Raw genomic sequence first — 24,557 nt, 5'->3', positions numbered from 1 at the left:
GTCTTCTGTGCACCAAGCTATCATACTTGTTTTGTGAACTAGGAATGCTAATTGTCAGGCCTTGTATCTCATAATGAACTCACATTCTTATGATAAAACCAGGAATAGAACCTAAAAATAGTTTCTAAAATTCTGTCGGTATCTTAAAATTTCTTATGCAACTCTGTGGAGAAATGTCCCGTATCTCTCAGTAGCTAAGTCATTCAGATGCAGTCTACCACTTCTGTCAGTTACTCATCTCCCTCAACATGTAAGAACAGAGAAGAAAGATGTAATTTGCTGCTCAATACAATTATCAAGGGCTTGAAAATGAACATTGATGTTACCACACTACCTGCAGATTGCCTCAGCTAGAGACGTCTGGCTTGCCTTTGAACAAGAGTTGGCATTATGAAAGATGACACGCAAAAAGGGTTCATTCTAATGATTGATGCAGATACATTTGATGTTGGGAGAATTGAGAGCAACAGAACATAGAGCGAATTTTGTTTCATGTGCTTTGCACGAACCTGAACAGGACTACAGATCAGGCCATGCCAATTGCTTGCTTTTTGGGAAGGCACATATTTGTGGCAGAAGAGTACAAAGAGGAAGTTCCCTCTTTACATGCTATTTTCAGCAAGGACTCTGCCATCTGAAGTTGAGTTCATATAATATTTACTTGTAGAACCCATTTCTTACTGACTGTAGAAAATTAGGAGAGGTCATGCAAATGAAATTGCATTAATAGCAGAGTTTTGTGCTGAGGCTTAGGTTCAGCATCAGGGAACGGAATTTGTAGTAACAGCTGCAGGTCTCATTCTGTGACCAGCCAAGACAACAGTATGCATCAATAGGAACTATTGCTATCATAAACAAGAATACTCCTGCTTCTTGCTGATCATACATGATAGCCTAACCATGGTTACCACGGTCTAGCTGAAAAGGGATCATCCAGCAGTTGATAACAGAACTTAGGTGGCAATACTGTTAGGTCCCAAGTCATTAACCTTCATATGAATTTAGGTCTGCACTGTTCTATTTATGCATGAACTGAATACAATCTTTGGGATCAGATCCACACCTCCTTCAGTGTGCAGGATGAACAAGATGTTTTTCAAGTGAGATTGTTACCTTATTTTTTATCTTCAGTGTTTCATATGAGGCACTATTTCTTGTTTGATGCTGTGCTGAATATAGATCGGCGTTCATCACACTAGCAGGAATCAATGCAGCTATAAAAAAAAAAAGCGGCCTAGGAAAAAGGCTGGTATGTTATTTCCATTTAAAGATAGGTTGCAAAAAATTGCAAAGGATCCACTGATGACTGGATGCTCAGCTTAAAAAAACTGGGCTTTACTCTTTCTTTCTTTTCAAGTTTAGATCAGCTGGACTAGCACACTTATTTGCAGTGGACCCTAAATATTGAAGTAGGAACCCTGGTAATAATACCAAGTTAACAGTCGTACCTGAAAAGCTTGATGAAAATGGGTTTGCTCATATACACACACACACACACACACACACACACACGTATATATGGAAATGGTGGAGAGAGAATACTGATCTTCTGGTACTCAGTCTACTGTATTAATTACAAAGCCATTCCAGCATCATCGTTTGTTATATACCTGTTAGTTCCTACCAAAAAAAATGATGTAGGTGCCCTACAAATCAACTTCCTTGCTTTTAGGAGTGTTAGTCTGTTTTGTTATTAATTTAGCATTTTTAGAGCAAAAATGTGGGAAAAGGATCTATTTTTCTACTGTGAGGAGTGGCTATTTTATAGACACTTGTGCACAGTAAGTTACACTACAAGGTTAAATCATGTAGCAGTCTCTTGCCCATATCTTCTTTTACAATTGGAATCACTTAAAATGAAGTATTTGCTGTCATTAAAGTAGGCTTACTTTACTTCAGTCTGTAGACTGACTTAAGTGCAGTATGACTGTAGGAAACCAGCCTACAGAACTGAGTATCTAAATCAGAGAATCATTTAAGTTGGAAGGGATCTTTGGAGGCTGTCTAATTCAACTTCCTGCTCAAAACAGGGTTAACTTCAAAGTTGGATGAGGTTGCTTAGAGCCTTGTCCATCTGAGATTAGAGAATCTCTTGAGGACGGGGAATCCACAGCCTCTTTGGGCCACCTATTCCAGTCCTTAACCAATCTGTTCCAGTGCTTAGTCAAATCTGACAGTATGGAGTCATACAATGAAATGAATTAATTTAAGGTTTGCACTCCACTGCTGGATTAATAGTGCTATGCTATTTTTTAAGTTTGTCAGCATTATGAGAATTAATACTGTTACTTTTTAAATGTTTAAATATTTTATTTCCTTCAGTTTTTCAGAATATTTATATCATCACTGGTAAATTATGTCATATTTGATAAACCTGCATTATTGTATGTCGATTCTATGTAGTGACTTAGAACTAAGCTCCTTCCTGATTCCTTTTGACAGATAAGCTTTTTGAGAGCTTTTGCAAAGTCAGTACTGTGCATTATATTTTGAAAACCTTGTCAACTACTATGCAAAAAGATGTCATCTCACCTGACAATTTTTAATCTAACAATTAGCATCAGCCTGCTGAAATATTAATTCGTCCCCCCAAAAATATTGACAACACGCTCTGGGGTTGATCATGCTACACTATCCCAGTTGTAAAGAAAAAATTGAAAACAGGTAGAAGAATTACCACTGCATGCAAACAAGGTGTTGCTTCACATTGGTTTTGATCATATCATTAGATGGAGCCAGAGACAGCTGTCACAGAATTTAAAATAAATTGCATTCTATATTTAGTTTAGTCAACAGTTGAAATCAATTGATTTTGAAAGTTCAGAATCAAGTTTTCATCATAAGTCTATTGATAGAAAATGCATTGGGATTTAATCAGCCTCTTTATGCACCTCATTTAAGCCTGTTTAAGTTGTCACATGTCGTATCAAGTGCTGATGCTTGATACAAGTTCTTCATATCACCTAGATGAATGACTTCAGTACACACATAATTGTGCATAAAATGCAATCTGAAAAAAAGCTGTTTAGATCCAAGTGTGTGTGTGATGACTAGAGCCATGTTGTATAAACACAATGTCATTGCTGAAAGAAACTGAGTGCTCCACTGAGTGGCTTCAAAACGCATTCCGGTGTTAGATTGTTGGCAGTCTGAAACAGTAGTTTTTTCATTGTTTATAGACGAAAAAGAAATTTTTTTTAGTGAACTGTTCTCATGCGCTAACACAGATTTTAGGGCCAATTTTTAAAGTTTGTGATAGACATTTTAAGAAAGAATACAAATGTTAGTGCTTAACATCTGAGACTAATATTAAACATCATTTTATTACAGAAACTTCAAATTTGGAACTAAATTTAGAAGTTCTTTTGCATTTATTTGGAAAAAATTATGTGCTGTGATGGAAATTCTTAGACTGAGGTTTTTGCCTTTGAAATTGTGGTAGAAACTCTTCTCTCAGTTTCAAGAGAGGATTTGAACTTTGGAATACAGGAGAGACCTAAAACAAGATCTTTTGTTAAAAATGTCCCAGCTAAGGAAGCCAATGTATGGTCTTCCGTAATTGTGTTCCCTCTACAATTGCAGTTGGTATTGTTGACTGATTTACTCACATCACTTCCTGTCCTAAACAGTTGCTTTGGAATGTCCAGAAGTTGTTGCTTTCTATACTAATGATGGATGAATTTAATTTCAATAATGTTTGTATCTTGTCCATCCCTTTACCAGCCCTGTGTTAGGAAACCATTATGTGAGGACATTTCTAAATCAAATTTCCATGAATAAATGTATTGCAGCCCTAGTTGCTGTCTGCATTTTGAAAATTACATGTTCATTTTCTTTTCAATAGGATGCCTATTTCTTCCAGTGTTCAGAATGAATGTTTACCAAATGAATACAATTCCTATGATTATCAAGGTGTAATTTATATTGCAGAAGCAGGATAAATTAATATGTGTAATATTTAACTTCATACACATATACTTTTTTTATTTTCATTTCAACTATTGTATCTATTTTATCAGTCAGTACCAAAAGAAAACATGGATTTGTAGTTACCAAGTTTATAATGGAACTTGCTTTTGAAATGGTTACAGTATTGGATGATGCTTCAAGTTTCTTAATAACTTGCATCTTATGTGCTAGCTAATATGGTATAAAATATCTCGTTAAATTTTCCATTTTCTGAATAATTAACTCAATAGTGCTTGAGTTTGCGATGCTGTCTTTTTTCCTTGACTTCTTATTTTTATCCAGTAGTAAACAGGCCTTTGTGATCCTTAGTGTTTGCCTCAGTGCTATTAAATGGTAGCAGGTAATTCTCATTGCCTTCTCTCTTAAATAGGTTTCTTCGTTTTGCAAAATATTATTTTCAGACATTGTGTTCCCATAATACACTGAGACCTTTTTATCCCCAAGGATGTTGAAATTAATGTTGTCACTGTTGCTCATCTGTTTCATATTACATAATTACTACTTGAACTAGCTACTCTGTATTACTTAGGACTTAACAGAGAATAATCCCTCATCTTGTGTGCTCTGGAATTAGCTGTTCCAAAAGCATTTGTTTAAGAAATCACTTCTTTAAGCCTTGTTCCATTTAGCAGAACATGAGATGCGTTGTAAATATATTTACAATATGCTAGGAAGTATGTCTTCTTATAAGGATGCGTTGTGAGACATTAAAATGCCACTTATTTGATTTTATTTAAAGAAGTGATGTACTTGTGTCACTGTATACTAATGAAACATAATTTGCAGTGATGTATCTGACATCATAGGAAAGATATAAAACCCATCATAGGCAGCTGAGACAAAATGGGTAAACGCCATGTTTCACTTGTAAAATACCTTACTGGAAGCACACAAAACGTCTTATTTGGCTAAAAGCTCGTTTATCTCCCACTATAACCAAAGGTCTAATAAACCAGACCTTTCCTGTTCCTGCGGTCAACGCCTGGCCTCACAGATCCCGCCTATCCAGATCAGCACCGCGGACAGCGCCACCACCGCCAGCCCGTGGGGCCGCCCGGCCGCGCCGGGCCCGGCCCGCCGCCCTCGGCCCGTCCGGGCAGCGGGGACGACGGGACCGCTCCGAGGGGAGTCACAGGCCCTGAGGAGAGCCTGGAAAGGACAGGCCACGCTCGGTCTGTGTGTCTGCTGGAGAGGGGACTGGTGTCAGGGTCCCAGTGTACATGTGCAGTGCGCACAAGAATGTATCACTGATGGAGTCATGGGTTCTGGTGGTTCCTGACTGCTCGGTACCAGTGATACTGGGTGGAGACGTCCAGGCTGGTAGCGGCCAAAGGAATGGGAATACTAGACAGAGTAAGGGTAGAGGAGGAGGTTGTGATACTACACTGCTTCCTATTCCTTGCAAAAATAGATGTTGGGTGTGTAAAACTTCACTTGCACCACTTAAGCGTGGGCATAAGGTTAGCAAACTACAACAACGAATAGTTTTCCTCTTGGAATTTTCTCTCGGGCATTTCCTCATCTTAGAGATGGTAGTCAACCAAAAGGAAATACTGGCTGTTTGTGAGGTGTGTGACATGCAGCTTTTCCCATCCTCCTTGCACAGCATATATATATATATATAGTTTTTCTGACTATAGTTTTGGGTTCTCCTGTTCATTACAGGGAATATGATCAGCACCTTCCAGTTTGAGCCAATGTCATTACATATCAAAGTTTCTTCCTGATTGCTGTTTTCTCTTTTCAGTTTTAATAACAGCAGTTTTGGAACGTGGGGCTGAAAACAGCTCATTCACTTTCACTAACCAAATACTCTCTTGTTCTAATTTCCAATTTGCGAATAAGTCCACAAGATTAAAATTTTAGCTCCGTTGAAGTTAATAGCACACATTAGTACTGATCTCAAGAAATCCAAAATTTCACTTTAAGTAATAACCCAACAAAAGTATGTATTTATATAGAGTACAAGAAAGTAGAGACACCATAATTATGTATTTTTGTACATTTGTGTTTAAATATGCAATGAATGTGCAGTAAAGAGAAAATATATTCTTAATTTCTACCACAAAAATACTCCCACTTTCAAATGAGCTTTTACAACAGCAGAAGTCAAATATGTATCAAATGTCTATGTGCGCTGATAACCACGCCAATTAACATTTAAAAGCTTGAAACAAGTTATTTCGGTCATCATGTACATTCAATGTTTTTCAAACCTACTTTTTCATAAGCTTTGGCTTATGAAGGGAACAGTCTTGCAGTTGTCATCTTATTTTTAGCCTCAATAGATTTGTAACTTTATGGAACTGTACAAAATCTTACTAGCAGTTTGATTAAATGTATATTGACATTCAAAACATTCTACGGAATTCAAGGGGAAGCAATGCAGAAATGCAAACTTTGGGGGGTTTTGTTTTTCAAAAGGAAGCCAATGTTCATTTCTTTTCCATATTATTTCCAGAATGAGACTAAGCATCATTGTTATAGACTTTCTCTGTAACCACCTTTCCCATAAGAAGAGCTGGAATAGCAACACAGAACAGCCCCGCAGAGTTAACATCAGATCAGAAAGAGTAATACATTTTGTACTTCTAAGGCAAGCTAGTTGGGAATTTTCCAGTCTGTTTCCCTGGCTAGTCTCCCATCTCGGGGACTCCTGAGAAACTGCAGCTACCTAAGTTCCAAGGTGCTCTGGCTGTTTAGGAAGCAAATGGAAAGGGAAAAGAGTGCTTATGATTTTTGTGCAAGTAACATTTGCTTTATCTGTTGGTGAATATATATATGACTTTTTGTCCTGATTAGGGATAAAAGCCCTTTTCTTTCTTTCTTTCAAAAAATTTATTTTCTTTTTCACGGAAGGGGAATTTTACTTGGCTGCATATTTGAGTCAAGTTTCAGGCTGCATGAATCTCTGCAGACTTCTGTTATGTGCTTTGTGTTGTTTTCAATAAACATGTGGAACTGAGTGCTGCATCTGACCCTGGTGTCATGAAACCCCTTGTTGTCAGAGCTTGAGAAAAATACAGTCTCTTGGTGTTCTAGACTGTGAAAATACGATAATATAAAGCTAATTGACTAGAAAGCTTAAAGGCATGTTTTCACTAAAGTATTATTCTTCTAAAACCATGAAAGGAATAATATAATCTTAAGTTTACTCAAGAAAGGTTTAAGAGGAAAAACTGCCACTAATTAAAACGTAAATAACATAGCGTGAAACAGTAGAAGAGAAACAGATGTTAAAGAAATGGAGATTTAAAAATAAATCCTGACAAAATATACCCACTTGGAAAGCCAAATCTGTGCTGAAAGTAATGAGAAAATGATTGGTTTTATTTTCAATTGTCAAGCCAGGGTAGTTATCTGGGAGCTTCTAGGACAAGTATTCGTGTTTACAGTGCAAAACTCTTTGCGTGATCATGCAATGTACTCTTATTTGGCCAGCTAGGAGCTCCATAGTGTGGCAAAGGTGGGAAGGAGCATGTTCTCCTGACCAAAATTTTGGACTCACGCAGCACATAGGAGCCGCTTCCCCACCTGCCAGGTCGGAAAACGGCGACTTTCCCCTGTGAAACGCTTTGAGATCGCAGGATGAAAGGTTGTGCCATGGGGAAATTAAGGCACGGATGTGGGAGTGCCTCTTGCGCGGTGCATGAGGCAAGTAGTTGGGGTTAAAGGGTTAAATATTAGCCATAAAAAATTACAGTTGGCATTTTCTTCTTGGATGAAAAGGAGCTGGCGTGCCGCCGGGCCCGCACGGAGAGGGGAGTGGTTTCCACACTCGGCTGAGGAGGGGGTCTCACCCAGCCCCAGCGGCTGCCGAGAGCCGGGCGGCAGCAGGTGGACGGAAAGGCCACGAACCGGCATATTCCCCGAAGGGGCAGTAAACATATACAACTACACTTGGGGGAGCACCCGCAGCCCCGCTTAAAAAAAAAAAAAAAAAAAAAAAGGTGTGTGGGGTGTGGGGGAGAAAACGGTAAATAAAAAAGCCCCCCCCCATGGCGAAGTCCGTTATCTCCTGTCCCTTTCCCCGCGCCGCCATCTCCTCACCGCGCCTCCCCGCCGCTCCGCTCCGCGCCGTGCGCGCTCTTCCCGCCGCCGCCGGCCGCGCAGGCCCACCTCGCCGCCTCGCGGCGCTGGCCTGGGCGCAGGCGCAAGCCGGGGCGCGCGCGGGGTTGGGTAGAGGGGGCGGGCGGGAGGGGGAGAGCCGGAGCGGCGCCGCGCCGCGCCCTCGCTCCGCGTCCCGGGCGGTGTCTCAGTGCAGCCATGTCTGGCGGCGCGAGGCGGCGAGGCGGGCTCGGTCGGCGGCGCCCTCTGTGAGGCGGCGGCGGCGGACGAGCGGCGGCGGCGGGCATTCATGTCGGCGGCCAGGGATTAGCGCGGCGGACACCGAGGCGAGAGGAGGGGGCGGCCGACCGACCCGTCGCCCCCTTTCCCGCGGGGTCTCCGGCGGGAGAGAGCCGTACCCGGCCGGCGGGGGCGGGGGGACATGGCTGACCGGAGCGCGCCGAGCTGCCACCTGCGGCTGGAGTGGGTCTACGGTTACCGGGGTCACCAGTGCCGCAACAACCTCTACTACACGGCGGCCAAGGAGATCGTCTACTTCGTGGCGGGGGTCGGCGTGGTCTACAGCCCCCGGGAGCACCGGCAGAAATTCTACCTGGGGCACCAGGACGACATCATCAGGTACCGCCGCCGCGGGCCGCATCCCGCTGCCGGCCGCATCCCGCCCCGAGCCTCGGCCCCCTCCGGGCTCCCCGGCCCCACGGTCCGGCTGGTACCCCCCGCCCGCTCCTCCCGCCCCCCCCTTCCCCCCCCCGAGCGGGGCGCCAGTATCCGCCGCCGCCTGCCCGCCCCAGGTGCCGTCCCGGGCTGCGGCGGCAGTGCCCCCGCCGCGTCCAGTCAGCGCTGTGGGGATCCGAGGAGCGCGTCGAAATTCATCAAGGACAGGCAGCGCTTCCTCACTCCTTCCGCCCCCCCACCCCCGTGCTTCGCCGTGGGTAGAAACCGCCTGGAAATGGATTTTGGCTGTCGGGTTTAATGGGCCCGTGTCGTGTGTCCCCCGTCGCCACCGGTGCGCGGTGCCGAAACTTGTAGGGGCGCTGGTGCGGCGGGGTGCCCGGCGTGGCCCTGCAGCCTGAGGGTCGCTGCTCGGTCCCCGGCCGCCCCTGAATGTCGAAGGGCCGGCGGGAGGAGAGGGAGTAATCTCGCGTGTGCCCTGGGGTACTTGGGCTGCGGAGGAGGTTAATCTGCAGCAGGTAGACCTTTGGCTCACGTTTAAAAGGCGACGATTACGTAGGGAATTAGTGGCCTGCCTGTAACTCATGCAACTTCTATGGTAATCTTAAAAGATCAGCCTTTCTTGCGAAATTGAAGCTTCTCCGTAGCTCAGTGGTTCACTTGGCAGTGAATGTTACCAGGTGCTGAAGTCCGTTAAAAAAATAATAATTATAAACCGATGTTGCAGAAGAAATGCGCTGGTGTTATTTCTTAAATTTATTTTCTCTGGTAGGATCCTTTTATAAGCCCAGTGGTGGTGTGAGATCAATGAGAGAATTTGAGGAGTATGAAGGGCAGATGTGAGCCTGAGTCATCAATCCGTTCCCTTCCAGTAGGTGTCATTGCGGATGGTTTTTAAATTCTGATTTCCTTTGATCTTCCTGTTGCGGTGAGAGCTAGCAGCAAACAATTTTGTAGGTAGTTTACAGCACGGAATTTGTTTTTCTGATGGTTTATGCTCCAAGTCATATCTTCTGTACGTGTTACTTATATGAGTAACAGGTATTGCCTGCAGAGAGCACAATAGATGCTGTGTCTTTCATTTCAGCTTTTAGACACAGTAGAAAACTTGGTTATAATGGCCACATATTTCTTTGTTTAAATCTTCTTGAAGGAATTTAAGTAGTTTTGAAGTATGGTTGTGAATGTCCCTTAGAATGGTGTCACGTCTGTAGTGTATTTCTCCTCAGTGCTAAAAACGTGAAGACAAAAGTAGGTAGACAATGTACCATTATAGACTGTTGTACTAGGGGTGTTGAATCACAAGTTTGAATCACTGTTATTTGCATCATTTAATGCTTTAACATTCTCATTTTGATTCAGGAAAAAGTGTTTCTTAAGAACTGCTAGCTGTCTCTGATATGGGGTGTTGTGGGAAATCCAGATCCTCAACTTCCCGTTGTGCTAAGAAAGTGGTGGCTCATTACTGGCTCTAATCTGAGGTCCAAGGTTGCCATAGTGTGATATTATGCATTTAATACCATATATTCATAAGTGCTTCCGAATGAGTCCATTTGTTTCAGTAGGACTTCTTATAGTAAAAGAATTACGTGGTTTGAGCTTCAACTGGGGAAGTTGTTTATGTTTTCCTGTGGTAACAGTTTTTTGCTCGCTTTCTCTCTGTTTTGGTACAATGTGCTACATTTGGCCAAAATGTGACAGAACTCATTATTCAGAATAGTGCTAAGTCAAAAAATCAGCAAACCTGTCAAAAGTCAGCAAACCGGAGAGAAAGAATATAATGACTTTGTCTGATTTTTATGGGGGATGTACTTTGATTTGTGTGGTACCATGACCCGGCATACCTGGCAGATTCTCCTGCTTTGAATTCTACTGATAGAGAATATAATTCTAAATATGTTAAAGCATTACGGTTTTATGCAGTTGGAATTTTGCATGCTTCTTAAATGCAAAAGCTATACAGAAATGTTAGTATGCTTAAAGAAGAATGCTTGATTTAAAAGCAGCATGGCTATTTCTAATAGTAAGATTAGACTTGCAGTGATCAGCATTTCACTTGCTGGTTTTTCTAAAAGCAACACACTGCCATTTAAATGTCATCATCCCATACTTTTTCTGACTAAACTTGGGTACCTAGACATGTTAGTTCTCAAAATTTAAAGCATTCATAGTAGGAAGGTCAAGTATTAAAAATGGATTTGTAAAAACCAGAAAAAAGGTGCAAAATCTGAATTATGTAATACAGTAATGAGTGTTACTAAGTTTTCTCTCTGAAGATAGCAAACTCAACTGTTGGATTGCAAAAAAAAATCACGTTTTGTGTTTTAATAGGCTCAGCAAGTACCATCTGAATGCTGAGGCATTTATGTTTAAGTGATAGCAAGGGGAGGATTGAGCATCTTTTTGCAAGTATGGGATGTCATTTGTGAAAGCAGGTCTGGTGTCTGAAAATGTTACATATTTAAAGAATCTAACTTCCAGGAGCACAGCTCCATAGCTACAAAGACTAAGCAGTATATATTGCATGCTACATGGTGATATTATTAGTACTCTTCATGAAGAGAACTTTTATATCATTAGCATGCTTTGGATGACATTCTAATTTTAAGTATCAGTCAGGAAGAGAGGAATTGCGATTCATAAGTCAGAGACTAGTTCTTTATCTTTAAGAATTGAAAATAGTATTAGATTAATGGACAGCTAGAGGATATTTTCCTTTGGAAAATTTCTTTCTAGTACTACCAGTTAGTTTGTCTTCTCCTCTGAAGCATTGCCTCCTTTTATTAAACAAAACCCTATAAACCTGCAGTAAGATTTTTGATATGATTACATATTTTAACATAATTTACTTCCAGTATAAATGTCTAATCTTAATTTTAATCACTGTGTCCATGACCCCTGCCCCCCCAGCCTCAGTTAACTGTACTGAACATATGAGAACTCTGTGTTTTGTCCCTCAGTTCTATCAAACAGTCTTTTGTAATAGAAGAGGGTAATGAGGATCACTTGGGGCCTCTTTATTAGTCTGTTTTTTTTTTTAATTGAGCAATCTCAGTCATTCAGCTTCAATCTGTCTCTAAAATGACTTTTCTTGCTTTCTGGTGAGCTTTTGTGGTGTTATCTCTTCTGAGAATTACTTTCCAGAAATCAACCCCCTATTCTGGAGGATAGAGAGTATCATGTTTTTGATCTTATTTATTTCCCATTTCTTATGCCTCTGCACACTTTTATTGTTGAGGTAATGGGTGTGTGTGTGTACACTTGTGGAACACATCACTTAGATGCAGAAGTGCTTTGGAAATTTACATCTTTTGGGAGTACTGATAATTGAGGTTTTTTACTTGCGTTTTTAGGAGTAAATACGTAGGAGAATCTTGTGCATGAAATCTCAGGTGACGTGCTTTGATAGTACTATCCATTGCCAGCAGCATAACTTGGGTGTCCGCTGTGTTTGAAGAAGATAAGAGCCCCTATCCAGCCTGAGCTGTGTATATGTAGGAGATACTAATTTTGAATGAACATGTGAATTATTCCTGCAAAGTTACTGATAGAAACTGAGAGTTCTGTAGGATTTCATGAATCACTAAACTAGCATGTGAAGTGTAGATTGGTTTGCTTTACGGTAGAGGAGGAAGAAATAGTGTCTTCATGTGTTAGATCTTTCCTTTGTTCTCTCTTTATTATTTTAGTGATTTAGAGGAGCATGGATTATTTAGTGTAGGCTGTCCTTCCCTGGTCTGAGAGACCTTAGGGGGATCATATTTAATCCTGATCTGTATAAAGATTTCAGAAGATGCCCCCTCAGAGTATTAACTTGTCACACTGGAAACTGATGCTCATGTTGAGGCTCCTTATTTGTCTGGGCTAGCTGAAGTGTGTTTATGTACTTCACTTTCTTTGATGGAATGTGAGAAAAACGGAAACACTGAACTCATCCGCCTTTTTAAATGGCTGTCTGCTGGAAAAAGGCTTTGATGTTACCAGGACTATTCTCTATGCTGGCATGCTCCAAGGAGACTTTTAGAATAATTTTTACTTTTAATGCATTTTTTCCCTTTTTTTTTTGTTGGTTTTTTTTATTTTATTTTTTATTATTATTTTTTTTTTCCTTAATGCCAGCCCCGTGACCATCTTTTTATGTGAGCTTCAGAGTATTGGAATTTTACTGGGAATTAACTTTTCACCTGGCATTGATGATGCTATTGAAAAGCAAAAGCAAAAACCTAAGATCAAACAAGTATGTCCTTCTGAGCTCTTTAGTGGACTTGGCAAAAATGCATATTTTGCTTTCCATGACAACTGTTCTTCAGCTCAAGCTTTCACACTCATTCATAAGTCTGTCCTTGTGCACTGTTGTCTCTGTGCTGGTGCAAAAAAATCGCACAACTGTGCAGGTCAAAGAAAGAAGAGGAGCTACATTTCTCTGTCAAAGGGAGACAAATTAAGAAAAATCATTATCCCTCATACTTTTTTAATATCCATCATGTGAGTTAGCTGGCAAATAATGGTACTGTTGTATATTCTTCCTAGAATCTTATCACCAGTAAACTGTGGTTACTTGATTAAGATGTCTGTGATACATTTAGGTTTTGTTGCTAAAGGTAGTAGCTGGCACATCTTATGCTAGAAAAAATGCTTGATTTTCTGCTAATAATGCCATCTCTAGCTCTGCTGTAGAGCAACCATAGATTGTGTCTAAGTTAATTTCCTGACTTGTCTAGAAATATCTGTATTTTCCCTTGTCTTGCACTACGTTAGGGGAAAGAAATCATGCATCGTCTGCCCTAGGACTCATGCAGAGTTCTGTTTTTAGGGCAGACATATCTTAAAGAATTATTCAGAAAACATTAAAATTCTTTACTATTAGTTCTAGTACTGGCAACTAACAGATCACCTGCTACAAAGACAGAGGAGAAAGAAATTGGTACTACCTCATGTTTGGTTAAAAACATCTGGTTCTTTCCCCCTTCATGCCCCTCTGTATCCAAGACTGTAGAGAGGTAAATTGCATGCTTACAGAAAGCAGAGGTATGTGCAAGACGGGTGGAAAGAATGGCAAAGCATTTCTTTGTATTCTGACACAGATAAGGTTTGGATGTTTTCAGTAGAATAGTTTACTCGTTTAAATCACAGCTTTTGTTAAGACAGTTATTCTGATTTGTTGCTGTGAACTCTGTAGGAATCATCTTGGACTTTGTTTCCCAAGGAACAAAAAGAAGCAGCCAAAACTCTGGCCACTCTGAACTATGGTCTTTTTGGGCACATTATTTAAGACTGTCATCTTTTTATATTTCAGAATTTGGCAGAAATCTCTTTCAGACAAGAAATTGTCCTGTCTGAGATTCTGTGATCTTACTCTTGTATTCCAAGGCAAGATAAACCATTTCTTTCTAGTGTCAACATTTCTGAGGTTATAGTGAAAATCAAAATAACTAAAATCATATCTGCTCCCTGGTGTTTGTGCTGTCCACCAACTCTGTTTGAAGGAGATTTTTTCTGCCTGTTGTTGTACCCTCAACGTTAGTATACCTGTCAACATCTTAGAAATTGTTGGACTCTGTCAGCTGCTTTCTAAGACTGCCACTAGATAATGCTCTCCAGGAGGCAGGTCCAGGCTTCCCCTGTGTGGCTGTCAGCTGTGGTTTGCAAACAGAAATTCTAGCAGTGCAGTGATTAGTCACATAATAGTTTTGAATGACGACTCTGGTCTTTTCCTCATCCTCTCTTTTTGTTAACTGTGCATTGTTATGACTTTGGATGACTAGCTGTTGGACTTTTTCTGTAAAGATGCTGTATATTTCTACCACCTCATTGTATCATTCTGGCTCTCTTTGTTCCCTTTTCATTAGATCCATGGCATGAGAAAATCTTATGAAAGAAAAGAATATATTTTCTGAGAAAAAGAGCCAAGCAGAAGGTTTCACAAGAACGTAGAGGCAAATTTATTTCTCTTTTCTATTCCTCCGGTAGACTGACGTGCTAAGATCCATCCTAATTCTCAAAAACCTCAACAAATAATTCAAGTAATTGAAAGTTAGACAATAAACCTGACAGCAGATACCCTTGTTCCTGTCTAGAATAAATGGGTGTATGTCTCTGACCTAACTCCAGATGACAGTCAAGCACAAATGTTAAGCAACAGATATTATGTACAGCTACAAAATTTTATCAGATGGAATTCTATCAGTTGGTTTGGCAGCAGATCTGTGAATTTTCACCAGGATTTTCACAAGTAGTTGTTTATTTTGGATTCCAGGGAATGTAACTGAATGAATACCACAGTTGCCACATGAGGAGAAATTTCTTAATTATCCATTACATGTGCAACCTCTTCCATCTTTTGAATTACTAATGTGAAAGAGCTAAAACAAGCTTCAGCATGTTCTGGTGAGGAAATTCTTTGTATACCCTTGAATTCTATGCAGTCCGGATCTTTCTTTCTAGGAGAACTGTTGTTTATTTATTTGCAGAAATGTAATCTGCCAAATTATTTCAACAATCTTAGCCTTTGAAGAAGGCCAGTCATCCCCCTTTGGATTCTCTAGTAACTTTACTGGAGGAAAACGGGAGTAAAATCCATCCTACAGTTATGCTTCAGATGTGAAATGGGTCATCTGTAGAAACACCTCAAAATGCTGCTTGTACAATACTTGGGAAACCTACAAGGTGCATACATTCTAGATTATTCAGGATAGTCCTGGGAAATTGCTCTGTGTTCTTAGGTCCCAAAGAGAGTCTTAGGTAGGAATCCTTCCCCTCTGTTTAGCAGTGGTGAGGCCACACCTGGAGTATTGTGTCCAGTTCTGTGCTTCCCAGCACAAGACTAGAGAGAGCCCAATGAAGGACCACAAAGATTGTTAAGGAACTGGGCTCTCTCTCCTGAGGAAAGACTGAGAGAGCTGGGACCATTTAGCCTAGCGAAGAGAAGGGTCGGAGGGATTCTTACCAAGGTATATAAATACCTGAAGAGAAAATGTAAAGAAGATGGAGCCAGGCTTTTTTTCAGTGGTGCCTAGTGACGGGTCAAGTGACTTTCCAACCAAAAATCAAAATTGGAGCCCCAAACTGAAAAGTAGGGGCTTCCAGAATTGGAAGTTCAGTTCCAAAGCTCCAGGATTTTGACTACAAACATCCATTTATGATCTTCTTCCCACATGTAAATTCAAATAAAAAATAATTTCATGTAAGTCTATAGGTAAGGAAATTACTTTTGAATTTTTTTTTTTCCTGAAGAAAATTAGACATTGAGAATAGATTGTGGTTTTTTGATATGCAGTGGAATGTTTACCATGAAACCTAATAGATTTAGTAGTTTGTTTTCTGCAAAGAAGAACAGGCTTTGGAGTGTGTGCTGGTGCGTCCCTGCTCAAATGTGACAGCTGGGCTTCATTCTCCATTCGTACCTGATGAGGAAGCCACGTTCCTGCTTCAAAGGATGAAAGCAATGTAGTGCTGAAATGACGTAGTGTGTACCATTCCAAAAGCTTTATTACAGCAACCCAAATCACTTTAATAGGTTAATTCACCAAGCTAATGTACTTTATGAATAAGGCATTTTCCTTTTCTAAGTACGATATCTTGAGGGACTGGTTGTTTTTTTTCTCCAGAAAGTTTAGGTTTGCAACTTTAAATCAAGTCGTCTTCTTAGCTTGTTCTTAGGCTTATATGGTGCCTTGTTTGTTTTGACTAAAGATAAGTCCATCTACTCTCACTTTGTCATCTCCAGATGTTCTTTAAGGTTATAATGAGTTTATTTCCCTCCATTAAAGAACTCGTGACTGAATGGGGCCTAAATTATGTCATAATTAAACTAATCAGTCCTCCTATGTCCTCTAGCTCAAGTATCTTTTGACTGACTGTCCATCAAAATGGCATTTCTTACAGCAGAAGTAATTGCTAGGACAAGGAGTGAGATAATTACTGTGCTGACTGCTTCATTTTGTGCTGTGGTTCACAACCACAAAGTCCCAGTTAAACTCTTTCCAGCTTTTCATATTAAGTGATCTCAAATTGTCAAATGTGTAAAAGTCTGGAGGGAAGATTTGTGTTCATTTCTTAAACAGATCAGAGGGAGAGAGGAGAGGGAATGGTCTGCTTTTTCCTTGAGGAAAACCAAGTGTTCTGGGTAGTTCTAGAGCTGTTCTGGAACGCATGTTGTACCAGGCTGGAAGACATTCTTTGAGGGATTTATTGTTAAATCTTCATTACAATTTTTTTTTTTTTTGAGAGCTTTATGTGTTATCTTTTTAAAATATCTTTTGCTTGGATTTGGTTTGATAAAGTGAAAATATTTTAGGAATGCAGAATAAAATTATTTCCTGGATGTACTGGAAGTTAATTAAAGTAGATCAACACAGCAAGGAGCTACAGGCTTACGAGCTTGCCTTCATCCATCATGCTTTTCATAGCCAGCAGTCACATCACCTTCTGATCTGATTCTGTCAGTGCTCGAAGGCAGGGTCAGATCAGGTCAATACTTAAATGAGAAAACATCTTGGTGCTGTAGAAAATGCTTTTCTTGATTTGGTGGTTGCCTCTTTCTCTCAGAACTAATGCGACAATGTGAGGCTCTAGGACATTGTCAGGGAAGAACAAGAAATATAACCAAAGACTTAATAATATTTGATCATTAAAATTTTTAAAGGGTTTTCTGCAGAAATGTTGAGGTCTGCCCTTATCTTTTAGCTTTTCCAAATAGCAGTCAAAGTAGTTATGTTTCTGCTTACCTATGTTTTCAATGTTTTAATTTGTTAGTGATCCTATTGATATAGGTAGGAAAGGAGATTACGTTTCTGGCTAATTTTTTAACAGCATTATGAAGTTAAATTATTATCTTGTTTACCATGTAATTCTGATAGTGATAGGCAGTAGCTTAGCATGTTTAGGTAAAAGAATTATTTTGAAGGGTTTGTCTGAAGTCAAGTGTTTGGGGTTTTTAATGCAAAATTTAAAGTTTCAGTTAAGACACAAAATAAATTTCAGGTTTAAAAGTTAGTTATTTAAGAGTTGATTTCTTTTCCTCCTCTCTGAGTTTTTAGGTTGAAAAATATATTATACTAGTTCTATCTGACATCAAAAAATGAGTTTATATTTTACTGTAATTATTGACATAAGCACTGTAGGCTTTTTAAAATGTATACATTGCTTGAAACAAAACCTGAAATAATTATAAAACCTCTCCCAAATAACAAAAATGATAAAAAGTTATTTCTAGTTTTGTCATCTATGATTTTGGATTTTTAAAGTTTAAGCTGACATTGACATAAAGCTAATAAAGCCAGAGAATTTAGTTTTATGTTTCATAATATCTCCAGGGTTTTTGTTACTTCAAAATGTAGTTTACCCCTTTTTTCAAAATATTGTTGTATCACTTACAGAGGTATGTTTGTGATTTAGGACAGTACTTTTGCCTAGCATCAAGGACTTTAAAAGAAAAATAATTTATTACTCATAAAAGTTCAAAGCTGTCTAATCTGGACTGATAAGGATCAGTCATGTGCTCAATTTAAAAGTTAGATTTCTTAAGATATGCTTAGAATTATAATGCTATTATAGTATTATCAAGGAAATTGTTTTATTCACAATATATTTGACTTGGAATAATCAGTTGCTTTTGGTACTTTCACATGATAGACAAAGTTACGGAGCACTTGAAATAACTTGAGAAGAAAAATAAAGTTATAATATTCTTTGAATTTGCGACGCAGAGTATGAAAATTCCCCTGGCCATCGTAATAACTCGATTAAATGTTTAACCTAGATGCCATTGAATGTTCTTTTCAAAATACATATAGTCAAGATTTTGTACATGGTGAGATTCTGGTGTGAGTGCCATCTGGTGTAGTATGAATTTCCCCTGGTGCATCAGTGAAGCACATTAAAGAATGTTACATACAAATTACTTGCATTAGGGCGCAGATTGCTCTGATTATTACTCCAGTGGCTACAAAAGACTTTAATTTCTACAAGAAATAACCAATATAATTATTTGTATTGCTGCTGTAGCTATTATGATAGTAATAGACTTTCAAAATGTAGTGCTTGATTTACACAAAAAAGGTCAGAATCAGTCAAGATTGCCTTAACTCTTGGTAGCAAAAGATATGATTGAATTTTTAAGTTGAGCTTATGATACCTATCAGTTATATATTGCAATCCCTTATTTTAACCCCCATCCTAACAGCAATGTCCAACTTCTTATTGCTTAAATATCCATGGGGTTGTCTTTGCCAAATATTTTGGGGGGCTCACTTTTTTGAAGTCTCTTGATATTGAATGTCTGTGGATTAGCACATCAAAATAATGTTCCTATGCCGAAAAGCAGAGGATTCATACAACAGGAGTAATAACTCCTCTTGAGCTGTGAACTGAAATTCCAGTTTGTTCACAGGAATTTTTTAAGTTAGATCGTCCAAAATATAAACAGAATTACTAGGTTTTAAGATAGGTATGTGGAAATAAAGAATCTTAAACATGCCTAAGATTAGTTCCAAGAGATATTGCTGCGTTTCATTCAGCTAACAAACTGCTGGGATGCATGTCCAGTCTCAGAACCAGGACCCTGTCTTCAGAAAATCCTCACCTACACAACCTTTTAGAACAACTTGTGCCTAATCAGTGGATAGTGGGTAGGATTTGTGGCTGACACAGGAGGACACCTGAGCAGACCCTGGTATTGTGTTCAGATTTAAACTTTCCTCTTCATGAGGATTGCTGTGACGTGGAATGGATGTTTCTTGGGGGTTTGAATTCAAGTGTTGAGAAATGTGTACAAAGAGTTAGTGCCATAACTTTGGAGAGACTAATGTCACTTTGAACAAAGTGATCAGCTTTATAGGTACCATAAGTGGTACTTCCACTGATGGTTGAGCCAGATCGGTTGCAGATGACATGCACGGCAATTTTTCATTTGAGTTTTACATTGTGTTGACTATAGGATGTATTACAATTTAAACTTGCTTTGGCTTCATACAAGATATATTGATTACATATCTGACAAAAAATTACATGTAAATAAAATACTTGATTTGGGTGAAGAATTCAACTGGACAGAAGAAAAACAAAACTGAGGCAAAAGACCAGATCTAATAATAATGCAAATATGTCCAGGCCTAAAGTCATGTTTATAAAGTGCTCATAATTAAACAGTAAAATCGTGTTCTCATCTCTAGCGCACACTTCTCACTCCTGATTAAGTATGGTATTTTTTTCTTTGCCAGAATTGGAGAATGAAATCTGTAGATATGACATAGTTTTATAACAATGTTCTAAAAAAGTAGATGGAAAATAATTGGTTTACTGCTTTGCTTCTTTCTGTTTATGTGGTACATTTCTTGTGACTAAATCTAGTTAGGTATAATGTTAAAAATAACAGTAACCCTTCAATTTTCTGAATTATAGGGTAACTTATTTTAATAATAAAGCTCCTGAAAATGTCAGACTGTGATATAGGTGCATGGAAACATTAAACATACATACAATTGGGAAAAAAAATCCAAAGCATACATAAGGGTACAAGTCACTTAAAAACATTCATACATTTTAGTCCTCTAAGGTGAATGGTGGTGAGATATCTCCATTTTATCAAGACAGCACGCATGCAGAATGAGTGGATTAGTTCTATGTTTGAGTTAGCTGACAACTGTATAAACCTTCTCCTGACTTTTAGAACTGTGTTAATCCTCGTTCCCTTCTTATAATCCCTCTACAAGAGCAAGCAAGGTGAATGATGCTTTATCTTATATCAAGACAAGGCACCTGAGAGCATTTGGAAATTGCCTGAAGATTTATTGTGCTGAGTGTGACATTTTAAGCTAAATAGTCTTCCAGAGTACTTAAGAAAATTTGAAGAGCTGGTAAATGTTTGGTTTGGTGTTTTATAGATCAAGGTTGCACGTTAGATGATATTTGCATTTTTAGTTAGAGGTTCCTCTTTGACTTATTGCTTTATTAATTGCTGTTTCTTCTTCCATAGAAATTAATACCATAACAGTGAAAAGCCTTTGGAACATTATTCAGTAATAAATTAATTCAGAAATAATTGTGATTTTATATTTTGCAGGTTACAGCATATGTTTATGATAATGAGTATGCATTACATTACCTCATTGGAAATAGTCAACTGTATCAGTATTCTTGAGATTAACATCATTTTAGAGCACAAGAGTTGTATTTTCTTGAAATTGTTGCTCATGAATGCTCTTTATCCATCTTCTCCTTTTTAGTGATTTTTAGTTATTAAGTTCTTGAGCCCACATGTGTAACAGCTTTCATTGCCTACCAAATAGATGTTTACCTTGGAGTCCCTGTAGTATTCTTACATTTTTCCCATGCTTCTTTCCTGTTTTGTTTATGTTTCTGGTACATGTGAGGTTTTTGTTTGTTTTAGCAGACAGTCTTTCATGTAATTATTTCTGTTCTGTGGCCTCTATCACATTTTAATAGCTTTTTTTTTAAACACTGTTTCAGATTTTGTACCAACTTTAAGTGGTATCCTGGCTTATTTCACCTTTCTGGGCGTGAGGTTAGATTCAGGGATGGTAAATTTGAGACAAATGTTATGGATATCCTTGGCTTTCCTTTTCTGTAGAAAAACACCCATGACTAACACCTGCAGAACACCTGTAGGACTGGTGTTCTTAAGAGCTTGGGAAGAAATCTAGTGTATCTGCAGTCTTCCAAAAAATTTTTTTGAAATTTTCCTGGCTAAAAGATTTAGAGTAAACGCTTCTTTGACATTAAATCATTTATTCTGTATATTTCTAATTCAGCAAACAGTGCAGTGAGTTTTTGTGCACTGAAAAATGAGAGTGATTATAACTCTGGTATGAATTTTTGTCATTCAGTTTCCCTTTCTGGCCTGTATTTCATTGCAAAATATTATTTGAAATTAAACCTGTTCTGATTTTATAGCCATACTTGCCTCAGTGTCCACATACTTAAGTGGCTACAGCATGATAATCTTCACTTAAGCTAATTAAGTAGTTTCTTAGCTTGTAAACTGGTTAGAATGGGAAATTGGTAATTCCACTTTAATTTTAGGCTGCCTGAGTTTTTTAGTCTGTGATAATTTTGTGGGTTTGTATACTTTTCACCACTTATATTCAGGAGTGGAGAACTGGTTTCTAACTTTGTGAGTGAAAGATCCTAACCAAATCATTTAATATTGCTTGTTGATTTGTTAAGGGATCTCTTTTGTGTCATCAAATGTAGTGACCCAGAGGAGCTGAATAGCCAGACTGCTCCATCTTCAGTTATTGATAGCTGAATGCAGTACCTCTTCTCCTTGCAGATCTTGCTCTTCTGTATATTTTTTCCTTTTTTTTCCCTTCCTTTTTTTTTTTTTTTCTTGCTGTTGGTACTGGACGGGTTATTCTTGACAGTTTATGTCTAATAATGGTTTAAAGAATGAGTCTCAAGTCCTTGCATTGTCTCATGAGGAAAGAAGGAAGCTGGATATTTTTTTAGATGGGATTCCTTTTGTTGGTTACCTTTAGGCTATAGTATGTCACATTATTGTACCACCAGTTATTATACTTAGAATTGCTTCTTTCATATGAATAGCTAGTAAAAGATAATAGGACATTGCCTTAGCAAAATTATCTTCAAATCATTTTGGAGTATATTATATTTCTGAGTTTTCTGTGCAAGGAGTTTTTTGCTAGGAAAATGCAAGTAATTTGTCTGCCTTCTTTTTCAAGGGGCATGTTAGAACCGCAGAATGGTCAGGGTTGGAAGGGACCTCTGGAGATCATCTAGTCCAACCCCCCTGCCAGCAGCAGGTTGCACAGGACGGTGTCCAGGCAGGTTTTGAATGTCTCCAGAGTGGGAGACTCCAAAACCTCTCTGGGCAGCCTGTTTCAGAGCTCTGCCACCCTCAAAGTAAAGAAGTTCCTCCTCATGTTAAGATGGAACTTCCCATGTTCAAGTTTGTACCCGTTACCTCTTGTCCTATCACTGGGCACCACTGAAAAAAGACTGTTCCCATCCCCCTGGCACTCTCCCTTTAGGTATTTATAAGCATTGATAAGATCACCCCTCAATCTTCTTTTCTCCAGACTAAAAAGACACAAGTGCCTCAGCCTTTCCTCATAGGAGAGATGTTCTAATCCCCTAATCATCTTTGTAGCCCTTTGCTGGACCCTCTCCAGCAGATCCCTGTCTTTCTTGAACTGGGGAGCCCAGAACTGGACGCAGTACTCCAGATGCGGCCTCACCAGGGCAGAGTAGAGGGGGAGGATGACCTCCCTTGACCTGCTGGCCACACTCCTCTTGATGCACCCCAGGATGCCATTGGCCTTCTTGGCCACCAGGGCACATTGCTGGCTCATGGTCATCCTGTTGTCCACCAGGACTCCCAGGTCCCTTTCCACAGAGTTGCTCCCCAGCAGGTCAACCCCCAACCTGTACTGATGCCTGGGGTTATTCCTCCCCAGGTGCAGTACCCTACACTTGCCCTTGTTGAATTTCATAAGGTTTCTCTCTGCCCAACTCTCCAGCCTGTCCAGGTCACGCTGTAAGGTGGCACAGCCTTCTGGTGTGTCAGCCACTCCTCCCAGTTTTGTGTCATCAGCAGACTTGCTGATGGTACACTCAATCCTTTCATCCATGTCATTGATGAATATATTGAACAGGACTGGACCCAGTACTGACCCTTGAGGGATACCACTCGTTACTGACCTCCAACTAGACTCTGTACCACTAACCACAACCCTCTGAGCTCTATCTGTCAGCCAGTTCTCAGTCCACCCCAATGTCCATTCATCTAACCCACACTTCCTGAGCTTGCCTATGAGGATGATGTGGGCGACAGTGTCAAAAGCCTTGCCGAAGCAAGGTAGACAACATCCACTGCCCTCCCCTCATCCACCCATCCAGTCACCCCATCATAGAAGGCTATCAGATTAGTCAGACATGACTTCCCCTTGGTGAATCTGTGTTTACTACTTCTGATAACCTTCTTTTCTTCCAGGTGCTTTGAGATGACACCCAGAACAAGCTGTTCCATCATCTTTCCAGGGATGGAGGTGAGGCTGACTGGCCTGTAGTTTCCTGGGTCATCTTTCTTGCCCTTTTTGAAGACTGGAGTGACACTGGCTTTCCTCCAGTCCTCAGGCACCTCACCCGTTCTCCAGGACCTTTCAAAGAGCGGCCCAGCAACGACTTCCCCCAGCTCCCTCAGCATTTGAGGATGCATCCCATTGGGCCCCATGGACTTGTGGATATCCAGTTTATGTAACTGATCTCTAACTTGTTCCTCATCAACCGAGGGAAAGTCTTGCTTCCTCCAGACTTTCTCTGTTACCCACAAACTCTGGGTCTTCCGAGGACTGGCCTGAGCAGTGAAGATAGAAGCAAAGAAGGCATTCAGCAACTCTGCCTTCTCTGCATCATCTGTCACCACGGCACCTGTCTCATTCAACAGTGGGCCCACATTTTCCCTAGTTTTCTTTTGTCTCCTAAAGAAACTGTTCCTATTGGCCTTGACCACCAGGTTCAATTCCAAGGCTGCCTTGGCTTTCCTTGTTTCCTGCATACCCAGACCGCATTCTTATACACCTCCCAAGTGGTCAGCCCCTTCTTCCACCTGAGCTTTTTCAGGAGGTCCCTACTCAGCCATGCAGGTCTCCTTCTTCCCTTGCCTGACTTCTTGCTCTTTGGGATGCACCGATCCCGAGCTTGGAGGAAGTGATGCTTAAATAGCAGCCAGCTCTCTTGAGCCCCCTTACCCTCTAGAGCCTCTCCCATGGGATTTGTCCAAGCAATTCCTTGAAGCGATCAAAGTTAGCCCTCCTGAAGTTTAAGGTTTTAACCCTACTTGTCATTTTGTGTATACTGCACTTAATTCT

At 39.9% G+C, this 24,557-nt stretch overlaps 1 protein-coding gene across 2 annotated transcripts in view; it reads left to right on the top strand.

The window, feature by feature from the left end:
* Nucleotides 1-8,458: 8,458 nt before the first annotated feature.
* The window catches only part of EML5 (EMAP like 5), a gene marked incomplete at both ends in the record, with an annotated part of 118,172 nt that continues 102,073 nt past the window's right edge, over nucleotides 8,459-24,557 (top strand). For both annotated transcript variants that reach the window (XM_082485905.1, XM_082485904.1), the window contains one exon: nucleotides 8,459-8,655. In XM_082485905.1, the coding sequence (XP_082342031.1) occupies nucleotides 8,459-8,655 (197 nt within the window). The remainder of the gene's footprint in view (nucleotides 8,656-24,557) is intronic.

Source organism: Vanellus vanellus, assembly GCF_965231255.1.
Source record: "Vanellus vanellus genome assembly, chromosome: 6".
Lineage (NCBI taxonomy): Eukaryota > Metazoa > Chordata > Aves > Charadriiformes > Charadriidae > Vanellus > Vanellus vanellus.
This window is presented reverse-complemented; position numbering and strand designations above follow the sequence as displayed.